The sequence below is a fragment of the Loxodonta africana genome, chromosome 6 (genome assembly GCF_030014295.1).
Source record: "Loxodonta africana isolate mLoxAfr1 chromosome 6, mLoxAfr1.hap2, whole genome shotgun sequence".
Lineage (NCBI taxonomy): Eukaryota > Metazoa > Chordata > Mammalia > Proboscidea > Elephantidae > Loxodonta > Loxodonta africana.
Window position 1 is genome coordinate 32,846,833 of NC_087347.1, and position 24,710 is coordinate 32,871,542.

A 24,710-nucleotide genomic window follows, 5' to 3' on the forward strand; every position below is an offset into this window, starting at 1 on the left:
ATGGGTTGGTACAGCTGACAGTACTGGCAACAGAGAGTATGAGATGAGAATGTGGCCAAAGAGGCAGGCAGGAGTCTTAACTTGCAGAGCCTGGTAGGCTATAGTAGGAAGTCTAAACTTTATTTTAAAACAAAGGGAAGACATTACCATATTTAAAGAAGGGAATCTTATCACCTGATTTACACTTTTAAAAGATGTGTTTGGCTATTGTGAAGGGAGTGAATTATTGCAGGGTAAAAAAAGTGGAGTAAATTCATAAGCTTTTGCAATAGTGTGAGAAATGACCATGGTAATATGGAGACATGAAGGAAAATTTTAAATATATGCTGGAGGAAGAATGTATGAGACTTACCAGTAGATTTAATGGTGGGAGTTGGAAGATAAGAAGGTGAGGAGTCAAAATGCTCCTAGGCTTTCTTAGCTTGCATGAATTCACATGTGGTGGTGTCTTTGATAGGGAAAATTATTAGAAGACTGGGTTTAATAGAGGGAAACAAAAGTTTTGGGGGGTATGCTATTTGAGGAAGCCTGTTAGATATTAAAGCACAAGGGAGAGGTCAAGGGTAGAGAATCACTATGGCTATGCATATGGAAAGTATTTAAAGCTTGGGTATGGAAGAGGCCATTTGAGAAAGCCTAAGCAGTGAAAAGATGAAGCAATGAAGTTGAGTCTGGGGGCAATCTAAAAATCAGAAGTTTAAACCAAACCTGTTGCCCATGAGTCAATTCCAACTCATAGTGACCCTATAGGACAGAGTAGAGCTGCTCCATAGACTTTCCAAGGACTGCCTGGTGGATCTGAAGTGCTAAATCTTTTAGGTTAGCAGCTGTAGCACTTAACCACTATGCCACCAGGGTTTTCATCATAAGTCTAGCAGATGAGAAAAAGCGCTGACGACTGAGAGCAAGGCCTGAGAGTCAGCAGGAAAACCAGGACTGTGTCAATGATGGGAACCATGAGAGGAAAGGAAGGAGTGGTCAATAATATTGACTACAGCTGAGAGGTGACGAAAATGAGAACAGATAAAAAGTCACCACTGATGGTGGGGAAGTGGAGTGGTTAATGACTGGCAAGGGCAGTTTCTGAGGAAAAGAGAAGAAGGAAACTCCACTGGAGAAAATAGAGTGGAGAATGGGAAGAGTAATTGCAGGCTGTTAATTCAGTTAGCACTTTTGCCAAACTTTTCAGTGAAGATAAACAGTGTATGAGGAAATAGCCTGTTTAGTAGGAGACTTTCAAGCCAAGGAAGGGACTTTTTTCTTTTTTTAAACTAATTGGAGTTACTGAGGACATTTTCTAGGCCAGGAGCCATTCTGTAAGAGTAGGAGAAAGATACCCACCTAAATCGGTGCTTAAAAAGTCTCCTAACTAATCTGATTTAAAATCTTTCTGGTTCTTTGACCTAAGAAATTGCAGTATAAAAATCCAAATTAGTACAACGTTAAGAATTTTAAAATTATCTAGAATTTAAAGTGTATTTATCTTACTATGAGGAGCCCTGGTGGCTCAGTGGTTAAGTGCTCGGCTGCTAACCAAAAGATCGGTGGTTCAAACCCACTAGCTGCTCTGAGGGAGAAAAATGTGGCATTCTGCTTCCGTAAAGATTTTGGCTTAAAAACCCTATAGGACAATTCTACCCTGTCCTATAGGGTCACTAAGAGTCAGAATCAACTGAACAGCAATAAGTTTGGTTTAGTATCTTATTATGACCTTGTTAGAAAAAACATGGTTAAAAAGAATATTTTGATAAATCTGTGTTTTCCAGAGAAAGAATATAGAATTAACAAATTTTGCACTTAAACACTATCTAATTAATTATTTTGGTATTTAAGTTTAAAGAAAGTATCCTAGACTATAATTATCAGGGAGAAAAAAAAAAAAAAAGAGGATCTTGGCCTAAGTCATAGGTAATATAGCCCGTATGTTACTGGCAAAATTATATGCCCAATTATAAAATAGAAATTATTTCATTAATACTTTTCTTTAAAAAAATGTTTGGTTTATTCACTGTTTGTAGTGTGCTTTTCAGTTAACCAGATCTGGTATAAATTCTTTCTCTGTGATTCTCAAGCTCTCTGAGCCTCGTGTGTGTGTGTGTGTGTGTGTGTGTGAGAGAGAGAGAGAGAGAGAAAGAGTGAGAGAGATAGAGAGGTGAATAATAACTACCCTACACAGATACGGAGGTCAAACGTAGTGTTTATAAAGCAGCTGAACCCTGGTGTTCATACATGCTTAGTAAAATATAGTTTATTATTATTAATATTCTTATCTTGTCATTATTATTACAATATTATCTTGATCAAGCTAAAGAACTTTGTTTACATTGATGCTAACTGACTATCAAACCACAGTAAAGAAATAAATTCAGGATCACTTATAAAACAAAAAACATTTTTTTTTTTCCTTAAAGAAATGTATAATTGAGACAATAAACATTTACTAAAAACCTGTTAAGAATCAAGTAGTGGAAGAAAGGGTGACTATTCAATTGATCTGGTTTCAAAACTAAGGTGAGAAAATATGAAAATATTCGAGCATTAAAAGTTTATAATTAAACTTTATATTATGGCTAGCAAAATGTTGGTAGCATGGAGCAAGAGGTTAGAAGAAGTAGTGGAATAAAGTAGGTAGAAGAGCAACAAGCACATGGAGAAGAAGAAACAGAGGTATATATAAAGCTGCAGAAACAGACCAACTGAAAATGAAGACGACAGGCAAAGAGAAGCCCAGGTAAATCAGTTGTCTTAAAGTCACAGCCGAATCTTCCTTTAAGTATGTTCCCCTAAAAGATTAGTGATTATTCTTTCTACTAGTGATTCATTTTTCTACTACCTAACTCATAATGCTAGAACCTCCTCTCCTAATGGGATTTCCAGGGCAGACTGTGATAGAGAAATTATTCTCTGGGTGGTAGTAGTACTTACCAGGGCAGCAAGCTGTTTTTCCAAAGGCTGGAAACTAAGCTAAAAGATCCCCTTGTCTTTGACTAGGAGCTAAATGTTTCCCTCCTTCCCTTCTCCACATTTTCATTTAACAGGAGCTTTTCCGTTATCCTCCACTTAACAATTGCTGGACTGACCAACACTCCCCATTCTCTCTGTAAAACACACTAGCTGTGCCACTGCACCCGGGTGCTCAGTGCTCTCAGGCCACACCCAAGTGGACCAGTACAGACTGCTCCCACAGGCCAACTGCTATGATTGCAAAGGATCACAGGAGTTTGTTCCTAAACCTCCTTACAAGTCAGTTGTGTTTGCTATTATAATCTAATTAAAGATCAATTAAGGTGATGACATATGAGTGGGGTAAAGGGAATTGATTTCCTCAAAAATTAAATAAATGCTATGGAAAAAGGAGATCTTCCAAATGTCTGAAGTTCTTGCTTCAGTTTAAAGAAATTACAAACTGAAATTGTAGATGATGGCTTACAGTATGACCAATGCAAGACCTACAGCACAGAATTCCAATCAGCAGACACTTAATCAAAGAACATGCCATGGCCTTATACCAAAAGACTGGCGTATGAATGCACATGCACGTGTTTAAGTTGAAATACAATAAATAAGGTATGAATATATCATTTGTATGGTTCCCTTTATTAACAGACATTTTCAATTCATTAACCTACTAGTTTTGGTCATGACACAAAGGACCGTATCTACTGTGCTCTTAATTAATATACTATAGACAATATTCTTGAAACTAAGTAATAATTGAACTAATAGGGTTTAGAAAGTGGACTATCTATACAGTTATCAAGTTTGCAAATGGAAAAAAAGTAAACAACCTCAACCACAGGTAAAATACATGGAAATTATTAGAGTTGGTTAACATCATATTCTGAGACATTAGTCCTCGTTAACTTAAGTATAATAGGAACAATCATAGTTTGCCATATTTTTTGTACAAATCTTAGATTTCTTGAAAACCAATGACATAACTTTGGGATTATATAAACAATTGTTAGAAAATAATACTACTTAAGTGAAATGTAATCAAAATTATGTATCTGTGAGTATCAACAAAAGCTGACCACTTAGACTAAAATCTTAATGCATCGCAGAAGAAAATGTTTCTCTGAGGAATCTATGTGTTAAAGAACATAGATTCCTCAGAGAAATACCTTCCTCAAAAACTGTGAATAAATAGTACTATAAATTTTACAAGATTTAAAATAAGTTTCCTGTGAATATAAATGTGCAAATTCATGAAAAATACATTTTTAATAAATGCCAAGAAGTAATAATATTGGTCTTTAAATTTGATTTACTGATGTGATAACCATTAACCCATTACCACTGAGTTAATTCTGACTCATAGCAACCCTATAGATCAGAGTAGAACTTCCCCACAGGGTTTCCAAGGAGCGCCTGGTGGATTTGAACCGCCGACTTTTTAGTTAGCAGCCAAGCTCTTAACCACTGCACTACCACAGCTCTGATGCGATTATAGTAAACCAAACTCTGGTCCTCAAAGCAAACATCAAGGAGGATTTGTTAGTGGGGGAAAAAAAAAACTGAACATTGGTAAAATTGTTAAGTAAAATAAACAAATGAAATGCATAGTTGCTGAGATTCTCTCTTTAAAATAAATCCTACAAATCTCTCTAAAAATGATTTCTGCATTATTTTAAGTTGGGGCTTCAAGCTCCACGTTATATACATACAATAGTGCACTTAGTCTGTACTGCCACCAAGTGCCTAAACAAATTAGTTTTAAGAATCTTGAAGGAGCTGTAAGCAGATTCTTTCAGCGCTGTAACAATTTAGAACAGGCAAAGAACATGCCACTTCTACCACGAATGGCTGGCTATAAGATCACCAGCACACATGACAATAAAATCTCAATGGCATTCATAAAATATCAGAATCCTACCAGCTCACTGGAAGTTCATGCAGCCTAAAGATGTTATTCAGCTTATAGTCAAATTTTGATGGACCAAGGTTTTCTTTACACAAATACTGGCTTGGATCTGGTTGTATAACTACTGGAAATTCTGAATCCTGGAGGAAAAAAAGAAAAAAACCAAGAACTCTGTTATATATCCAGATATAAAACATTGATACCCTGTGTTATGTGATATTAAATTATAACATAAATGTTATGATTATATTCCCCTAGGGCTTCATTTCATATTTCAGTTTTGAGTAAATATGGAAAAAAATATAAAATTTTAGATCAGGAACAAATCTATTTGCATAAATAATTTTTACTCTAAACTACATGCTACTTATTAAAATTATTTGAAAATTTATATGAATTCAATGAAGCACCATATAATGTCTTTTTCAATAAAGTGTCCATCCCCAACAATAATGTCAGCAGCTAAAGTCTGTTTTATGCTTATAGCCCTTTGTCTTCTAGAAATGGTAGACAATAAATATCCTCATCTGGTAACAAATAATAACATTTGTTCATTGATAAATTACTACTTTTTTCTTTAAGTCAAAAAAGTCATTTATTGAAGTTAAAAGGTTTTTGTTCTAATCATTTTTAAATCTCACATACATTAGATTCCACATCTACCATTTGCTTCCCACATTTTCCCCGTATCCCTAGCAAACTCTAACTAAAGATCAAAGGTCATTTTCAGTCCACGAGAGTGCAGTCACTCCTCAGTGGAAAGAAGACATGCTAATAACAGGTACTCTATTAATACTTAATGAGGAGTAATTGCTTATGTCTATAAGAAGAAGGAATTGTCAAGCCCCTAACACTTACTGCCTTTAGAGACAGAGGCATATCATTCATTTGTTCATTTATTCAAAAAATGTTTAGCAGCATTACTTTATCCCAAACATTATTTTAGGCATAGAGAGTCCAAGAGTGAACAAAGCAGACAGAAATTCTTGCCCTCATGGAGGGTATATTCTTTGATATAACCTCAGAGCCATAAATAACAAAGCTAATTTTTATAAATTATATTGTATTTCTGATTTAAAAAGTAATGCATATTCATACAGCAATTGCAGGCATTTCAAGCTATTACAAAGAAAAAAATTTTAAAGTCAATCTTATTATCACTACTCAGATATATAGTGAAACCTGTGGGAGCTGGAACTCAACAAGACTGACTTGTTTTTCTGGGTATCCCAAGTTTTCCGGTTTTGACAGGGTGCAGTCTTACTTTTCTTTCGCTCTCTATTAATAGAAATAATTTGAGTTTTCCTTCTCTGGCAGGTTTCCACCTTACACAGGTTCTACTTTTGAAAGTTTTACTGTAATTACTATTGATACTTTGGTTTAATCATTTGTTTTCTCTCTCTCTTTCTCAACTTTTATAAAATTGGAATCGTACTGTATTATAAACCCTCTATTTTTCAATTAACATTATACAACCGCATTTTTACATCATTAAATCTGTTTGAAAACATGATAAATGCTGTATTTTATTTAACCATCCAGCTATTTTTGTTTCCCTTATGGTTATCAATGCTATGAACAGTTTTCTGTGATTCTGTAGCGATTATTTCTTTAATTCACAGTTTTAGAAGTATAAATAAATAATAATTGAAATAGATTTAATATTTAACAAAAATATGATACCACTTGACAGATTACTCTTCAGAAATATTATACCAATTTATACTCCTGTGAGTCATATAGATCTGGGTGCAATTTGTCACATCTTTAGAATTCACACTCACACACATATTTAAAATAATTCATTTAATGATTTTTTTACTGATATTTATTATCTACTTCAATATAGGCACTGGTTTAGGCTCTTAAATATATAACTAAGCAAAATAGACAAAACTCCTTCTTACAGGAGCCTCCATTCTAGCAGGAGGACACCACGGACAACAAAAATAAAAAACATTTGGTAATACAATATTTAGAAGGTAAAAAGGCCATGAAAAAACTATTGCTAACTGATAGATAAAATTGTATTTCATTAAAGTTTTAATGTTTATTTCTTAAATTAATAGATTGTTAGACTTTATGTGTTATTTCTTTTTTGTACTTCATTTTTTTCTGAATTGTCTATTTGTATTTTTTTCTCATTTTTTCTATTGGTGTGATGGCATTTTATTCTAATAGTGCAACTTGGGTTGGGAATGGAAAGAAGGTAAATTATTATGCTGTAAAAATAGCAAGGTAGATCAGAATCTGGCCTTATGTAAGTTTTGACTATGTGAAAATATCTTGAAGCATAAATTTAATATTCACAGCAATTTTTATAAGCACTCTTAAACCAATCATTATATAAAATGAGGCATTCAATAAAACCTAATCAGCTGGGCCCTACAGCCCATTTGCTATAACTGAGAAGAAAATAAGAAAATCCTGAACAACTATTTAAAAGAAAATTTACAAGACTAGCAAAGCCCAATAATAGCAATCCTATCTACACATAGATGTACTTGTAGAGACAAATCATAAGACCATTTATATCACCCAGCCTATATGCTAAAACACTCCAGGAGACAACAGGCAATTAAATGGGCAGGACTGGTGAGGTAAATGTGGGATACACAAATGAGAACAATGCACACAGAACACAGAAAGTAAAGTAAATCTTAAAACTACCTATTCTTTCAAGCTACATAACCCTCCCCCTTTTTTTGTATTGGTAAGGTACAACTGGAGGTCAAAACTAAGCTCTCAATAGTGTCCTTTTATATTTCAGTGGTTCCTAACCATGACTGCACACTGAAATCATAAAGCAGCTTTAAAATGGAGAAATAGAGACAGATAGAAATATATGTGTATGTGTCTGTGTATACACACACACACACACAGATAGATCACTGGACCCCACCCCAGACCAATTAAATCATAATTTCTGAGGGTGAGGATATGGCACGGATATGTATGAGAGTGTATATAGGTTAAATAGCAAATCTCTCAATTTGATTAAAAAGTCAGTCAGGGTTGAAAATCGCAGCTTTCCTTAGCAATTCAGCTCCACTACACACTAACGTGTGAATCTGAGCTAGCTAGTTAACAAACTTTCTAAGCCTATTTCCCTATCTGTAAAATACAACCAAAATTTTACCTGTTTCATAGGTTTATATGAGGATTAAGCGATACCTTCTCTGTCAAGCATTCATCGCATGCTTGGCACCGACTAAATCTTTAATAAACATTACCTATTCCTGTTGCTCTTTTTGTTATTATTTTAATTAATGATATGCTCATTTTAACTGTTTGGTAAATCACTATGAATTGCTGTATACTCTATTAATTGAGTTATTACAAAATAACCTGTTTTAATCAAAGTTTCAGGTTTAGAATCTTATTGGGATATTGTTTGAAGCAGAAGACTGTATTGTAGTGTGCAAATATTGTAGTGTATTGTAGATGTCAAAATGCCAAGATCACAGTAAGTTAATAGTTAGAGATCCTGATCTGTCCCAGGACCAATGATAAAATGAGCTCAAGCCTCACTGACCAGTCTGGATTAAATATAGCCCTTTACCCATTGGGTCGCTATGAGTCAAAATCCACTCCACGGCAACAAGTTTGGTTTTCTGGTTTATCCAAAGGATGAAATAGCTGAAGGGTATCTCTCTCTATTTCAGTGATATTATCAGTCAGGCATCATCTGCATCTATCCTTATAGGGAAGGCAGGCTATCTACTTGGCTTCCTTCTACATGAATCCCTTGTACACCTTGGTTTCTCCAGGGCCCAAAAGGATCCTAGATCTGTATCGATGCCCTTTGACTGGAGTCTTTTTATCACGTTCTTTGCTTTCCATTGAACTAACCTCCATGAGAAATACCCAGACCAGTTCTGAACCTGAAGTTTTATTCATCCCAGCATTCACTCAACATTTGAATGTCCCCTCTGTGTTAGGCACCTGGTTAATTAAAAACAAAACAAAAAAAAAAGAAAACCACTGTCGAGTCTATTTCAACTCATAGTGACCCTACAGCACAGAGTAGAACTGCCATCACAGGGTTTCCAAGGCTGTAAATCTTTACAGAAGCAGACTGCCACTTATATCCCCCACCGAGCGGCTGGTGAGTTTGAACTGCTAAACTTTTGGTTAGCAGTCAAGTGAATAACCATTGCACAACCAGGGCTCCTTCCTAGATTAGTTAATCAAAAAAAAAAAAAAAAAAACTCGCTGCCATCAACTCGATTCCAGCTCATAGTGACACTAAAGGGCAGAATAGAACTGTCACATAGAGTTGTCAAGGGGCTGCTGGTGGAGTCAACTGCGACCTTTTGGTTAGCAGCAGAGCTCTTAAACACTGCACCATCAGGGCTCCTTCAATGTTAGTTTCCAGGTAACAAGTATGAGTAGAATACACTCCTTCCATTCCAAGGACTCACAGTCCTATGAAGGAAACAAACACAAATGACAAATCCCAGCAATGAAAAAATCTAGAGTAGAAACATGTAGAAGATTCTATACTTCAGAAATAAGCAATAAAACTATTAAAAAGAGGAGATAAAATTATCATTAATTGCACAGATTGTTGATAGATGGTAGATAGATCCCAAACCAAACCCACTGTCATCAAGGCAATTCTGACTCAAAGCAACCCTATAGGACAGAGTAGAACTGCCCCATAGAGTTTCCAAGGAGTGCCTGGTAGATTTGAACTGCCAACCTTTTACGTTGCAGCTGTAGCTCTTAACCACTATACCACCAGGGTTTCCGATAGATAGATAAAATTGCATATGAAGCCAAAAGGGAAAAAATAAAGGAACTGTAAAGAGGTCACATTACTATGACTAGAGTATAAATTATAAAAATTAGTAAATTTCATATATGCAATGAATAGAAGATATAAAAGAATAATATTTCATTACTTTAGCAAAAATAAGATATAAAATACCTAATATAACAATAATAAGAAATGTGCTGAGTCTAAAAATGGAAAATTACACTTTATTCAGCGATATACTGAAGAGGTATAGTTATAGATATACTATAGATTCAAAGAGAAATACTAGATATTGTAAAAATATTAACTCTTAAGAACATTGACTTAAATATTTAAATCAATTCAAATCAAAATTTCAATGTGAATTTTTGAGAAGCCTAAGAAAATTATCCTAAAATTTATCTGGGAAAACATACCAGACAAAATGACTTTGAAATTTATAGTATCTCCATTTTACAGTTGAGGAAACAGGCTTAGAATAATTGTAATCCAGCTCCAAGTAACAAATCTAGTCCCAATGACTCAAAATCTAATGATTTTTCTACCATTACAAAATGACGGCTAAAGAAGAATGGAATATTCCTTCAATCATTCAATCATCAAATTGAAGAAAAAAAATCTTAAAATTTGATAATGTGATAAATGCCAACTTCTGCCTAAAATGTGGAAAAAATACACCTTCATTCATGATGAGCATAAACTGACTTAACCTTTCAAAGGGCAGGTTGGAAATATCTATAAACACAAAAATTGACTCTGCATCTCCACAGCTAGGAATTTGCCTTATGTATATATCCTCATAAAGGCTCACTAAGCTACAAGGTTTCTTTTTAATTTATTTTTGTTTATTTGCTTTATGATTCCCGATTTTTGCTTATAAACTGCAGCATTTCATGTAATATTACATGTTAAAAACAATCTGAGAGTGCAGCAGTGGACAGATGGATTTATTTAAAATGGTATAGTACCACTCTTGCATACTACATTAAACAGACCGGGAGACATGCAGAGCTAATACAGTGTTAGCACACCAGTATGGCCTTATTTGTTGTTAAAATATTGAAAGGATATCTATGCTACTTGATAAATAGCTGGTACCCTGAGCACCTTCCTTATTGTTTCTCTGACTCCTACTACCCTTATAGTGGGACACACCTCATCTTCTTCATTTTCACTATCATGTACTAAATAAGGAAATCTTTGGCACACGTGTACCCCCAGGACCTTTCTCCAGCCCACCAGCTAGCATCTATTCTGATTGCTCAGTGTCCATGCTATACTTCTTAAATATTCTGAATATCCTGACTGAATGTTATATACTAACAGGGAATTATTTCTAAGATACATGATTAACTTGGATTTGAACTGCCAACCTTTTGGTCAGCAGCTATAACACTTAGCCACTACACCACCAGAGTTTTCTAACTTTAAAAACCAAGTTACACAATACTATATATACAGAATCATTCTATTTACATAAAACAAAAAGGCCCTACATAAAAACCAAACCCAGTGCCGTCGAGTCGATTCCAACTCATAGTGGCCCTACAGGACAGAGTAGAACTGCCCCATAGAGTTTCCAAGGAGTGCCTGGCAGATTCAAACACCCGTCCCTTTGGTTAGCAGCTGTAGCACTTAACTACTACACCACCAGGATTTCCAAGGCCCTACATAGGTAATTGCTATATACTGTATGCATAAAAAAATTTCAGAAAGTGTGTGTGTCTTAACAGTGGTTACCTACAGTAAATGGGTATCAGAACAGAGGGAAGAGAATTACTTTTTGTTTTGCATATTTCTATTTTTTATACTGTTTGAATATTTTAACACATATGTACTTTTTTTTAAGATTTCAAATACAGTAACAGGTGCAAAAAAAAAAAAAACAACTAGCTCTACACATATTAAGTGTTCAAAGCAGCTGCAGCAGTATATCAACAGGGAACTGCCAGGGATTCAGGCCAGATTCAGAAGAGGATATGGAACCAGGGGTATCACTGGCTGATATCAGATGGATCCTGGCTGAAAGCAAAGAATACCAGAAGGATGTTTACTTGTGTTTTACTGACTATGCAAAGCCATTCAACTGTGTGGATCATAACAAATTATGGATGACACCGGGAAGAATGAAAATTCCAGAGCACTTAATTGTGCTCATGAGAAATATGTACATAGATCAAGAGGCAGTTGTTCAGACAGAACAATGGGTTACTGCGTGGTTTAAAGTCAGGAAACGTGTGAGTCGGGGTTGTATCCTTTCACCATACCTATTCAATCTGTATGCTGAGCAAATAATCCAGGAAGCTGGACTATATGAAGAAGAATGGGGCATCAGGATTGGAGGAAGACTCTTAACAACCTGCATTATGCAGATGACACAGCCTTGCTTACTGAGAGTGAAGAGGACTTGAAGCACTTACTGATAAAGATCGAAGACCACAGCTTTGAGTATGGATTGCACCTCAACATAAAGAAAACAAAAATCCTCACAATTGGGACCAATAAGCAACATGATGATAAATGAAGAAACGACTAAAGTTGTCAAGGATTTGATTTTACTTGGATCCACAATCAACAGCCATGGAAGCAGCAGTCAAGAAATCAAAAGACACATTGCATTGGCAAATCTGCTGCAAAGGACCTCTTTAAATTGTTGAAAAACAAAATTGTCACCTTGAAGACTAAGGTGCGCCCGACCCAAACCATGGTATCTTCAATCACCTCAAATGCATGTGAAAGCTGGACAATAAATAAAGAAGACAGAAGAAGAACTGGTGCCTTTGAATTGTGGTGTTAGCAAAGAATATCGAATATACCACGGACTGTCAAAAGAACAAACAAATCTGTCTTGGAAGAAGTACAACCAGAATGCTCCTTAGAAGCAAGGATGGTGAGACCACATCTTATATACTTTGGACATATTGTCAGGAGGGATCAGTCCCTGGAGAAGGGCATCATGCTTTGTAAAGTACAGGGTCAATGGAAAAGGGGAAGACCCTCATGAGATGGATTGACACAGTGGCTGCAACAATGCACTAAAGCATAATGATTGTGAGCATGGTGCAGGATCAGGCAGTGTTTCTTTCTATGGTCCCTAGGAGTTGGAACCAACTCGACGGCACCTAACAACAGCAAACACATATTAAATGCTCTCAATTGGTGGTAGTATTTTCAACCCATGACTGAGCTGGGCATGATACAGTTAAAATCCTAGATTTAAATGACTGTTCAAAATAAAAATTTTGTAGGTGTAGCAAAGACTGTTATGAGCTTCTCTATATTTTCCAGACTCCCTTGCAGTTAAATTGAATCAAAACAATCAGGCTCCGAAAAATAGGATACAAGTAGAAATGGTGTAAGCACTTCCACCCTCTAAACATCCCACACAGTTCACCATCTCGCTCTTCTCCTGTCACGATGACTTTGGAGAACTATCATTCAGATGGCGTAGCTACAAGACGGCAGCTCGTATTCCTGAATCACTGAATGGAGAAGAGGCACAGAGGAGTCATCACTCCCAAGTTAAGACAAAAACTGTATTGTAAAAGCAGTAGGGATTTGGAGGTTTATATCTTTCAGCTAGTATTGATTACACTGGCCAAAACAGTTAAATGATGATGATCAATCAGGAGCCAATTTACATTAATTTAAAATTACAAGCTAAAAGACAAAATCTTTAAGATAGCATTAAAGCACAATCCCATTAAAACCTGTTTTAAAGTTTATTTTTCTCTCCATGTCTTAAATCCCTATGTGAAGAGGAATTTACCAGAAATGGGGAAGTTTTGTTCAGACTTCTGTGCTCTCATTATTTCATTCATCACTCAAGTGGTCCATTTCCTGCTGACAAGCTTCACACATCACTACCTAGAAATGACTGACGGCTGACATTATCAGCAAGACTTGATTGAGCTAATTGGCATTCACAGCCTAAGTATGGAAACAAGAGTGAGTCAGGAAAAGTCTCCCTTCCTTACATATTCGTTCTATTTCTTGACCTTTATGTTTGTGTGCATTATTGCAGTTTTAGACTGTAGGGAGAAAAATTGTAAAATGCTGTTTTCATGAAGGTATTTACATATTTTTGATCTAATACTCCTAGAATATCTAACTATTTTTCAAAGTCTCTATATGATTACATCAAGCAAAATAGATTTAATACATTTTAAAGCTACCACTGAGGCCTTCTTAATTTTGACCCATATTAAAAACAAAATGTATGACCAATAAACTATCACCTAAAAATTCAACTTCACATTTTTAGAGTATATTTCCAGACTAAACTATGTATTTGTGTCTTAAACTAATAAAACAGAGATCAAATAGTTGTAAGACCTAAAAATATTGGGAATGACAATTAGATTTATACTTCCTCTTTGTTTGTATGTATAGTGTTTTACAGAAAAGGGATTCTTATTTTAAGAAGCAATTTCAGTATACTAATAAAGGCCAGCACAAAAATTTGACAAGCTTAGAAAAAACCTAACTTTTAAAGTTAAGCAATGTCCATGTTTACTGTGTTCAGTAATCATAAGTATTTATTTGGGAAACGACTTCCATTAGTTCTCAAAGGGTGGGCCCCTTATCAGGAGCTTCAACATACACTGAAAACTTGTTTAAAATACAAATTCTAGGGTCCCACCTCAGACTAATAAATCATAAACTCTGAGAATTGGGCCTAACAATCTGTGCTTGTAACAAGCTCTCCAAGTCTGAAGGTTGCTAAGGTTGAGAACCAGTGGTTTATTAACCCAAAAACTCATCTTTCAATATTTAGCAAAGTTAGCTGAAAGATTCATAAAGCATATCTGTAAGCATCATCATCATAATTCAACACATGTACCATATAATCGGAAACCGAGAAAAAGAATAAACTGTGTACATCCAATATATTAAATAATCTAAAAAAAAATAATAAAAAATAAATTTTTATTAAAATGATAGTAAAAAAGACTCTATATTAACAAAAATAATTACAATGCACAGAAATTGATATGGTTCATTACACCATTTTATTATTTATCACACTGCAGTATGATTAATCACTTTTATATGAACTTTCTAGCCATGGTCTTGTAATGCCCGCAAAATGACTGGCTGGACCACAATCCTGCAAGAGATTGGTGGATTTACTATGCAGATAAAAAAAAAAAAAATTTTTTTTTTTTTTTAGATAGGCCCTTGAAAATCCACTCAATATGATTGAGCCCCTTGTGGTCCAGCTAGGGAATTGTTTGGTTTTGCCATTCTGCTATGCTTATGTAAGTGCCAATCCCAAAGGGGTTCGGGGGACTTCCCTACCATCTAGAAGAGTGTGAAGCAGGGTGCGTCCTTTGGATCTGGGGCCTCTGCCCCAAGAAACTCCTAGGCCCAGAACAGAGAGTTGTCTCTTTGAAGATGGACAGTGGTGGCCACAGTGGGCATGCTAGCATACTGAGAGAGAGTTGAGCATCTTTGGACAGAAGGCTTGCTGGTGGAGCTAGGTGCCTAAGGGCAAACTCAGTGGAGCTAAGAGAGCTATAACATTGGTCCGAGCAGGACAGAGGCCTGAGCATGCCCCGTGCAGGGGCTGCACACCCCTACCCTGGGTTGCAATGGCAGGCCTGTGTAGTGGGGTGTTAGCCAGAGGCAATAGTGACGTGAAGAGGGCATCTGACCTGAACCATAGCCTGATGACCCAGACACATAAGAATGGACATGGGTAATGGAGAAAGGTAGCCTGCCCCCTTCGAGAATCTGTTGTTATTGCTTACTGTTTGCTCTCTATAAATAATAACAATGTTTTTCACTTTGCCAACACTGTGCATCTCTTGTGTCTGACTTGATCACAGAGGAATGTAGCACCCATGGAATGGTTGATGCCAGTGGGTATACAAGTCTCATTTCTAGCAGTCTTATGGCTGCCTGGAATTTGAGGCATGTATCTGCATGTGCCACGCAGACAGACAGACATGAATATACTCACTGAATCCTCAAAAGAACATAATATAACATTGCCAAGGCAAGAGCTCAACTGAAAGCTCCCTAATATTTTAGAGGAAAAAATATTTTCACCTTTATTTTTTATCATATATGATAACTTTCGTTCATAGCTATCCTCATTTAAGCAACCAACTTTATCACTAAAACTTGGGGAGGAAACAAATAAAAAGACCAATGGAAATTTGTATAGCTAAGATTAATAATAATAACAACAGCTATCATTCATTTAATAACCTACATACACATTACCTCAAATCCTCAAGACAGTTCTGCATATTAGATATCCCCCCTCTTTTATATATGGAAAAATATGGAGCTCGGGTAAGACAATGACCTCCTCAAGTCTGTACAACTGGTTAGTGGTAGAACCATAATTCAGATTCCATCTCCCCAACTACAAAGTTGGAGCTGTTTCTTCTTTGCCCCACAGTTCCAGTAACTATGTCAGTATACTTGTGTCTCGAATCGGACTCTGTTAACAGAAGTCCACTGATAAATACAAATAATACTTAAGACCTGCCTTTTCTTCCAGCTTAAAAGAGCCATTGTGGCTTCTTTAATTGATAGTAGTTACTGATTCAAGGGGATGAACATGGTGGGCTTGTGAGTTACTTTCATTACAACACTACTAAATATGGTCCATTTATCATTCTCATTTTCAGATGGGTAAAATTAGGCTAAAATAATTTAATCCTTTTCCCAATGTTATAATTTGTTAGGTTAGGAAACTCAAATTAAAATACAGATTGATTTGATTCCAAAGTCCTTTTCTTTATGCCACACACACACACACACACACACACACACACACATTGTTTTAAACATTTTTTAAATGGGCTTCGTAAACAGAAATCAGAGAAAATAATAAAACTGTTTTTCTTAATGGCTCCATAATCTATATTATGAACACTACTGATGAGCAATACAACTTGGTCTACTTTCTAGTTTTTCTGCCTCTCTCAAATTATAATTATGGCTACTTCTGCCATTTTCTTCATACTTTTTTTTTTTTTCTATTGTTTCTAGTCTGCTACAGGCCAGAAAATGCCACAACTCACCTTGTTAATGGCATTATCTTAACTATAACAATAAGGTTCTATATGTGGACTTCCTAAAAGGGAGCACACAAGTCTTTAATGCAGGACTTTGTGATAAGATTCCCATGGTTTGCTCCCCTTGGGGTGTAGGGCTACTTTTTTGATGACCAGAATCAAAAGAAGATTAACTACGGATGATTACATAAGGATTGTTGTGAAAACTGGCTTAAATTTTAGGGAGAAAAGGTAAATATAGTATCTTGCCCTCCTCCCAAATTAATTACAAATGAATGAGAAATCATTAAAAAATGAGAAAGAACAGAAAAGTATATATTTATAAGGTCTCAGACTATGAATCCCTTTCTAAGAATAACATTAAAAGAAGTTACTTTTTATTACACAATTTTAAAATTTCTGAACATAAAAAAAGGGAAAAACTACAGGAAAAAACAGGCATATAAGTTAATTACCTTACACATAAGGAGCTTTTAAAATCTATCATAAAAATAAAACTCTTTAGAAGAAAAAGAGACATAGAATATGAATAGGCAAGTCACCCATAAAATAATCAGTAAAAATGTGAACAGTTTCAGTCTCATTAATAACCAAATAAATATGAATTAAAATAACAAATAAGATACTATTCATTTGCAAAGTAGTAAGCTGAAGGTTTTTAAATAAGAAAACTGGTTATGTGTGTAGGTGCAGGTGCTCTAATACACTGCTGGTAATAATATGCCATTGTTGTCAAGTGCTGTCAAGTTGGTTCAGACTCATAACGACACTACGTGCAACACAACGAAACAGTGTCTAGTACTGTGCCATCCTTACAATAATTGCTATGGTTGAGCCCATTGTTGCAGCTACTATGACAATCCACCTCATTGAGGGTCTTCCTCTTTTTTGCTGACCTTCTACTTTACCAAGCATGATGTCCTTCTCCAGGGAGTGGTGCCTCCTGATGACACGTCAAAAGGATGTAAGACAAATTTTCACAATCCTCGACTCTAAGAAGCATTCTGGCTGTACTTCTTCCAAGACAAGATTTATTAATACATCTGGCAGTCCATGGTATAGTCAATATTCTTAGCCAACACCGTAATTCAAAGGCATCAGTTCTTCTTTGGTCTTTCTTATTCTTTGCCCACCTTTCAAATGCATATGAGGCAATTTAAATACTATGGCTTGGGTCAGGCCCACCTTGGTCCTCAAAATGACATCTTTCCAGTAGGCATAAACAGCATACAAACCATAATTAACAATACACAAATACCAGAAGATAAGTTAGATAGATGGGATTTCCTAAAAATTAAACACTTAACGCTCACCAAAAGACTTCACACAAACGGTAAAAAGAGAACCTACAGACTGGGAAACAAGTTTCGGCTATGACATCTGACAAAGGCTTTATCTCTAAAATCTATAGGAAAATCCAACACTTCTACCACAAAAAGAAAAATAGTACAATTAAAAAATGAGCAAAGGATATGAACAGACACTCACCAAAGAAGACAGTCAGGGGCTAACAGACATATGAGGAAGTGTCTGTGATCAGAAATGTAAATCAAAACTACAATGAGATACCACTTCACCCCAACATTACTGGCATGAATCAAAAAAAACAGAAAATAACAAATGTTGGAGATGCTGTGGGGGGACTGAAATTCTTATGTATTGCTGGTGGGAATGTAAAATGGTACAACCATTTTGGAAAACAACATGGTGCTTCCTTAAATCCTAGAAAGAGAAATACCATACCATCCAGTAATCCCATTCCTAGGAATATATCCTAGAGATATGAGCCATCACACAAATAGACATATGTACACCCATGTTCACTGCAGCATTATGCAAAATAACAAAAAGATGGAAACAACCTAAGTGCCCATCAACAGATGAATGGATAAACTATGATACATACACACAATGGAATATTACTCAACGATAGAGAACAATGATGAACCTTTGAAACATCTCATAACATGGAGGCATTATGCTGAATGAAATAACTCAATCACAAAAGGACACATACTGTATGAGATTACCAAAAAAAAAAAAAAAAAACATGAAATGTTTTCACACAGAAATAAACAATCTTTGATGGTGACAAGGGAGGGGAAAGTTGGGGAAGGAAAACACTAACTAGACGTTAGATAAGTGTTATCTTTGGTGAAGGGTAAGACAGTACACAATACTGGGGAAGTCAGCACAACTTGACCAGGACTAAACCATACAAGTTTCATAGACCATCCAAACACCCTGAGGCAGAGCTACTAGGCTGAAGGCTGGGGACCATGGTCTTTGGCGACATCTAGCTCAATTGGCATAACATAGTCTTTTAAAAAATGTTCTACATCCAACTGTGGTGGGTAGCGACTGGGGTCTTAAAAGCCTGTGAGCTGCCATCTCAGATACATTTACTGGTCTCATCTCGGCTGGAGCAAAGAAGAATAAAGAAGACCAAAGACACGAGGGCAAGATTAGTCCAAAGGACTGATAAATGGACCACGTCTGCCACAACCTCCAACAGACTGAGCCTGGAACAACTAGATGGTACCCAGTTACCACCACTGACTGCTCTGGCTGGAATCACAATAGAGGGTCCAGGACAGAACTGGAAAAAAATGTAGAACAAAATTCAAATTAAAAAAAAAAAAGACAAGGCTTGCTGATTGGACAGGGACTGTTGAAACTCCACGATTATGGCCCCGGGACATCCTTTTAACTCAGTATTGAAGTCACTTCTGAGGTTCACCATTCAGCCAAAGATTAGACAGTTCTAGAGGACCAACAATAACACACATGAAGGAAGTTCAATAATGTATATGAGACTAATGGACACACCAGCCCCAAAGCAAAGACAAGAAGGCAGGGACAGGAAAACTGATCAATGGAAACAGGGAACCTGAGGTAGAGAAGGGGAGAGTGTTGACACATCATGGGGTTGGCAACCAATGTCAAAAAACAATTTGTGTATTAACTCTTTAATAACAAATGAATTTGCTCTGTAAACTTTCACATAAATCACAAAAAAAAAAAAAGGAAAAGAAATGACATCTTTGCTTTTTATACTTTAAAGAGATCTTTTGCAGCAGATTTGCCTAATGCAATATATCATTTGATTTCTTGACTACTGCTTCCTATGGGTGTTGATTATGGATCCCAGTAAAGTGAAATCCTTGACAACTTCAATCTTTTCTCCATTTATCGTGATGTTGTTTGTTGGTCTACTTCTAAGAATTTTTGTTTTCTTTATGTCGAGGTGTAATCCATACTGAAGGCCATAGTCTTTGATCTTAGTAAGTGCTTCAAGTTCTCTTGGCTTTCAGCAATCGAGGTTGTGTCATCCGCATATCACAGGTTGTTAATGAGTCTTCTACCAATCCTGATAATGTGTTTTTCTTCGTATAGTCCAGCTTCTCAGATTATTTGCTCAGCATACAGATTGAATAAGTATGGTGAAAGGATATAACCTTGACACATACCTTTTCTGATTTTAAACCACACAGCATTCCCTTACTCTGTAGGATAGACTGACGCTTGGTTTATGTACAGGTTTCTCATGTGTACAATTAAGTGTTCTGAAATTCCTATTCTTCACAATGTTATCCATAATTTGTCTTGATCCACACAGTCAAAAGCCTTTGCACAGTCAAAACACGAATAAACATCTTTCTGGTATTCTGTTTTCAGCCAAGATCCATCTGACATCAGCAATGATATTCCTCATTCCAAGACCTCTTCTGAATTTGGCTTGAATTTCTGTCAGTTTCTTGTCAATGTACTGATACAATCATTTTTTAATTATCTTCAGAAAATTTTAATTCCTTGTGATATTAATGATATCATTTAATAATTTCCATATTCTGTCAGATGACCTTTCTTTGGAATAGGCACAAATATGGATCTCTTCCAGTCGATTGGCCAGTAGCTGCCTTCCAACTTTCTTGGCATAGACAAGTGAGTACTTCCAGGGTTGTATCCATGTGTTGAAAGATCTCAGTTGGTATTTTGTCATTTTCTGGAAGCCTTGCTTTTCGCCAATCCCTTCAGTGCAGCTTGGACTACTTCCTTCAGTACCACCGATTCCTGATCATATATGCTACCTCCTGAAATGGTTGAACATTGACCAGTTCTTTTTGGTACAGTGACTCCATGCATTCCTTTCATCTTCTTTTGATGCTTCCTGCATTGTTCAATATTTTGCCCATAGGATCCTTCATTATTTTGACTTGAGGCTTGAATTTTTTCTTTAGTTCTTTCAGCTTGATAAATGCAGAGCATGACCTTTCCTTTTGGTTTTCTAACTCCAGGTCTGTTTTCTCAAGCCCCCCCCACCCTTTAAATCTTCCATTCACCTCTTTTATTTCATCAATTCTTCCATTTGCTTTAGTTACTCCATGCTCAAGAGCAAGTTTCAGAGTCTCTTCTGATATCTATTTTGGTCTTTTCTTTATTTCCTGTCTTTTTAGTCACCTCTCGCTTTCTTCATGTATGATGTCCTTAAAGTCACAATTCATTTGGTCTTTGGTCATTAGTGTTAGATGCATTAAATCAATTCGTGAGATGGTCTCTAAATGCAGGTGGAATACAATGAAGGTCATACTTGGACTTGTTTTAATTTTCTTCAGCCTCAACTTAAACTTGCATATGAGCAATTAATGGTCTGTTCCATAGTTGGTCCCTGGCTTTTTTCGTATTGATGATATTGAGCTTCTCCATCATCTACTTCCATAGATGTAGTTAATTTAATTCCTATGTATCAAATTGGCAAGGTCCACATGTATAGTCAGAGTTTATATTGTTGAAAAAAGGTATTTGCAATGAATAAGTCATTGGTCTTGCAAAATTCTATTAAGGGATCTCTGGCATAGTTTCTACCACCAAGGCCATATTTTCCAACTGTCAATCCTTTTTTGTTCCAACTTTCCCATTCCAATCACCAGTAATCATCAATGCATCCTGATTGTATGTTTGATCAACTACAGATATTGGTAAAAATCCTCAATTTCTTCAGCTTTGCCATTACAGGTTGGTGTGTAAATGTGAATAATTGTCTTATTAACTGGCATTCCTTGTAGGTGTATGGAGATCATTCTATCACTGACAATGTTGTACTTCAGGATAAGTTTTGAAATGTTCTTTTTGATAATGAATGCAATGCCATTCCTCTTCATTTTGTCATTCCTGGCATAGTAGATCATATGATTGTCCAATTCAAAATGGCCAATGTCAGTCCATATCAGCTCACTAATGCCTAGGATATTGATCTTTATTTGTTCCATTTCATTTTTGATGACTCCAATTTTCCTAGATTCATACTTCATACTTTCCATGTTCAGATTACAAATGGATGTTTGCAGCTGTTTCTTCTCACTCTGAGTCATGAAACATTATCAAATGAAGGTCCTAAAAGCTTCATTCCATCCACATCACCAAGGCAGGCTCTACTTTCAGGATGTAGCTATTCCCCAGTCCTATTTTAAGAGCCTTCCAACCTAAGAGGCTCATCTTCTGGCACTATATTGACAATGTTCTGCTGAAATTTATAAGGTTTTCACTGGCCAATTTTTTTATAAGTAGATCGCCAGGTCTGCCTTCCTGGTCTGTCTTATTCTGTCTTAGTCTGGAAGCTCAGCTGAAACCTGTCCACCACAGGTGACCTAGCTGGTATTTGAAATACCAGTGTCATAACTTCCAGAATCACAGCAATATGCAAGCCAGCACAGTACAACAAATGGACTGATGAGTGGTGGGGTAATAATATGGATGTATTCTGGATACAAAACTCTAGAAAGAAGTTTGGCAGTGTGTAACAAATGTATTTTTTTAAGATAAACAAATATCTTGTACCACTAAGTCCTTTTCTAAAAATTTACTCTAAGAAAGTATTCAAACCAGTGTGCTATGATACATAAAGATATATATGATACCTTTCTTTGTAATAAAAAAAGGACTGAAAAAACCTAAATGTCCAATAAAAGGTTAGTTAACTGAATTACAGAATACCATGTGGCCCGGTGATGTGGCACTATTTATCTGTTAAAAATTATATTATCAAAGAATATTTATGCACATAGAAAGCTGCTCACATAATACACATGGCTATTTACACACACATATATGTGCAAATAGAAAAGTTTGTCAGCATATTAATTGTAGCTATCTCTAGATGTTTTTTTATTTTGTTTAGTATTAATTTCTGCGTTTCCAAATTTTTCTTTAAGGGATTAAGATTGTTTTAACATTTGGAAAATTTGTTGTTAGGTGTCATTGAGTGGTTCCGACTCATAGCGATTCTATGTACAACAGAATGAAACACTGCCTGGTCCTGTGCCATCTGAGTCACTGTGTCGATCCACCTCACTGAGTGTCTTCCTCTTTCTCACTGACCCTTTACTTTACAAAGCTTGATGTCCTTCTCCAGGGACTGGTCCCTCCTGATAACAACTCCAAAGTATGTGAGACAAAGACTCACCATCCTTGCTTCTAATGAGCATTGTGGTAGTACTTCTTCCAAGACAGATTTGTTTTTTCTTTTGGCAGTCCATGGCATATTCAATTTTCTTCACCAACACCATAATTCAAATGCATCAATTCTTCTTTGCTCTGCTTTATTCATCATCCAGCTTTTGCATGCATATGACACAATCGAAAACACCACGGTTTGGGTCGGGTGCACCTTAAGCTGTAAAGTGACATCTTTGCTTTTTAATACTTTAAAGAGATCTTGTACAGCAGGTTTGCCCAATGCAATGCATTATTTGACATCTTGAGTGCTGCTTCCATGGGCATTGATTGTGGATCCAAGTAAAATGAAATCCTTGACAACTTTAATCTTTTCTCCATTTATCATGGTGTTGCTTATTGGTCCAGCTGTGAGGATTTTTACTTTATGTTGAGATGTAATCCATATCGAAGGTTATAGTTTCTGATCTTTATCAGTAAGCACTTCAAGTCCTCTTCACTTTCAGCAAGCAAGGTTGTGTCATCTGCCTATTGCAGGTTGTTAATAAATCTTCCTCCAATCCTGATGCCACGTTCTTCATATAGTCCAGATTCTCGGATTATTTGTGCACTATACAGATTAAGTATGGTGAAAGAATACAACCCTGACACACACCTTTCCTGACTTTAAGTCATGTAGTATTCCCTTGTTCTGTTCGAACAACTGCCTGGTGGTTTATGCACAGATTCCTCGAAAGCACAATTGTTCTGTACTTCCCGTTCTTCCCAAGATTATCCATAATTTGTTATGATCCACACAGTTGAATGTATTTGCATAGTCAATGAAACACAGGTAAACATCTTTCTGGTCTTCTCTGCTTTCAGACAGGATCCATCTGACATCACCAATGATATCCCTTGTTCCACGTCCTGTTCTGAATCCGGCTTGTACATCTGGCAGTTCCCTGTTGAGGTACTGCCGTGACTAGTTTTGAATGATATTCAACAAAATTTTATTTGTGTGTGATATTAATGATATTGTCCAGTAGTTTCCTCATTGTGTCAGATCACCTGTTTTTGGAATGCGTACAAATATGGAACTCTTCCAGTGGGTTGGCCAGATAACCATCTTCCAAACTAATGGCATAGAAAAGTGAGCACTTCTGCCACTGCATCTGTTTGTTGAAACATCTCAGTTGGTATTCTGTCAATTCCTGTAGCCTTGTTTTTTGCCAATGTCTTCAGTGCAGCCTGGATCTCTTCCTTCGGTGCCATCAGTTTTTGATCATATACTACCTCCTGAAATGTTTGAACTCTGATCTTTTTTTTTTTTTTTGGTATACTGTGTGTATTCATTCCATCCTCTTTTGATGCTTCCTGCATCAATTAATATTTTGTTCATGTTGTTGTTATTGTTAGGTGCTGTTGAGTCAGTTCCAACTCATAGAAACCCCATGCATAACAGAATGAAACACTGTCCAGACCTGTGCCATCCTCACAATTGTTGTTATGCTTGAGCCCATTGTTGCTGCCACTGTGTCAATTCATCTCACTGAAGGTCTTCCTCTTTTTCACTGACCCTCTACTTTACCAGGTACAATGTCCTTCTCCAGTAACT

At 36.2% G+C, this 24,710-nt stretch overlaps 1 protein-coding gene across 6 annotated transcripts in view; it reads right to left on the reverse strand.

Annotated features, from left to right (window-relative positions):
- Positions 1–24,710, reverse strand: part of LOC111747568 (sperm-associated antigen 16 protein-like) — an 803,762-nt gene that overhangs the window by 612,230 nt on the left and 166,822 nt on the right. For all 6 annotated transcript variants that reach the window (XM_064286709.1, XM_064286706.1, XM_064286707.1 and 3 more), the window contains one exon: positions 4,877–5,004. In XM_064286709.1, coding sequence (XP_064142779.1) covers positions 4,877–5,004 — 128 coding nt within the window. The remainder of the gene's footprint in view (positions 1–4,876; positions 5,005–24,710) is intronic.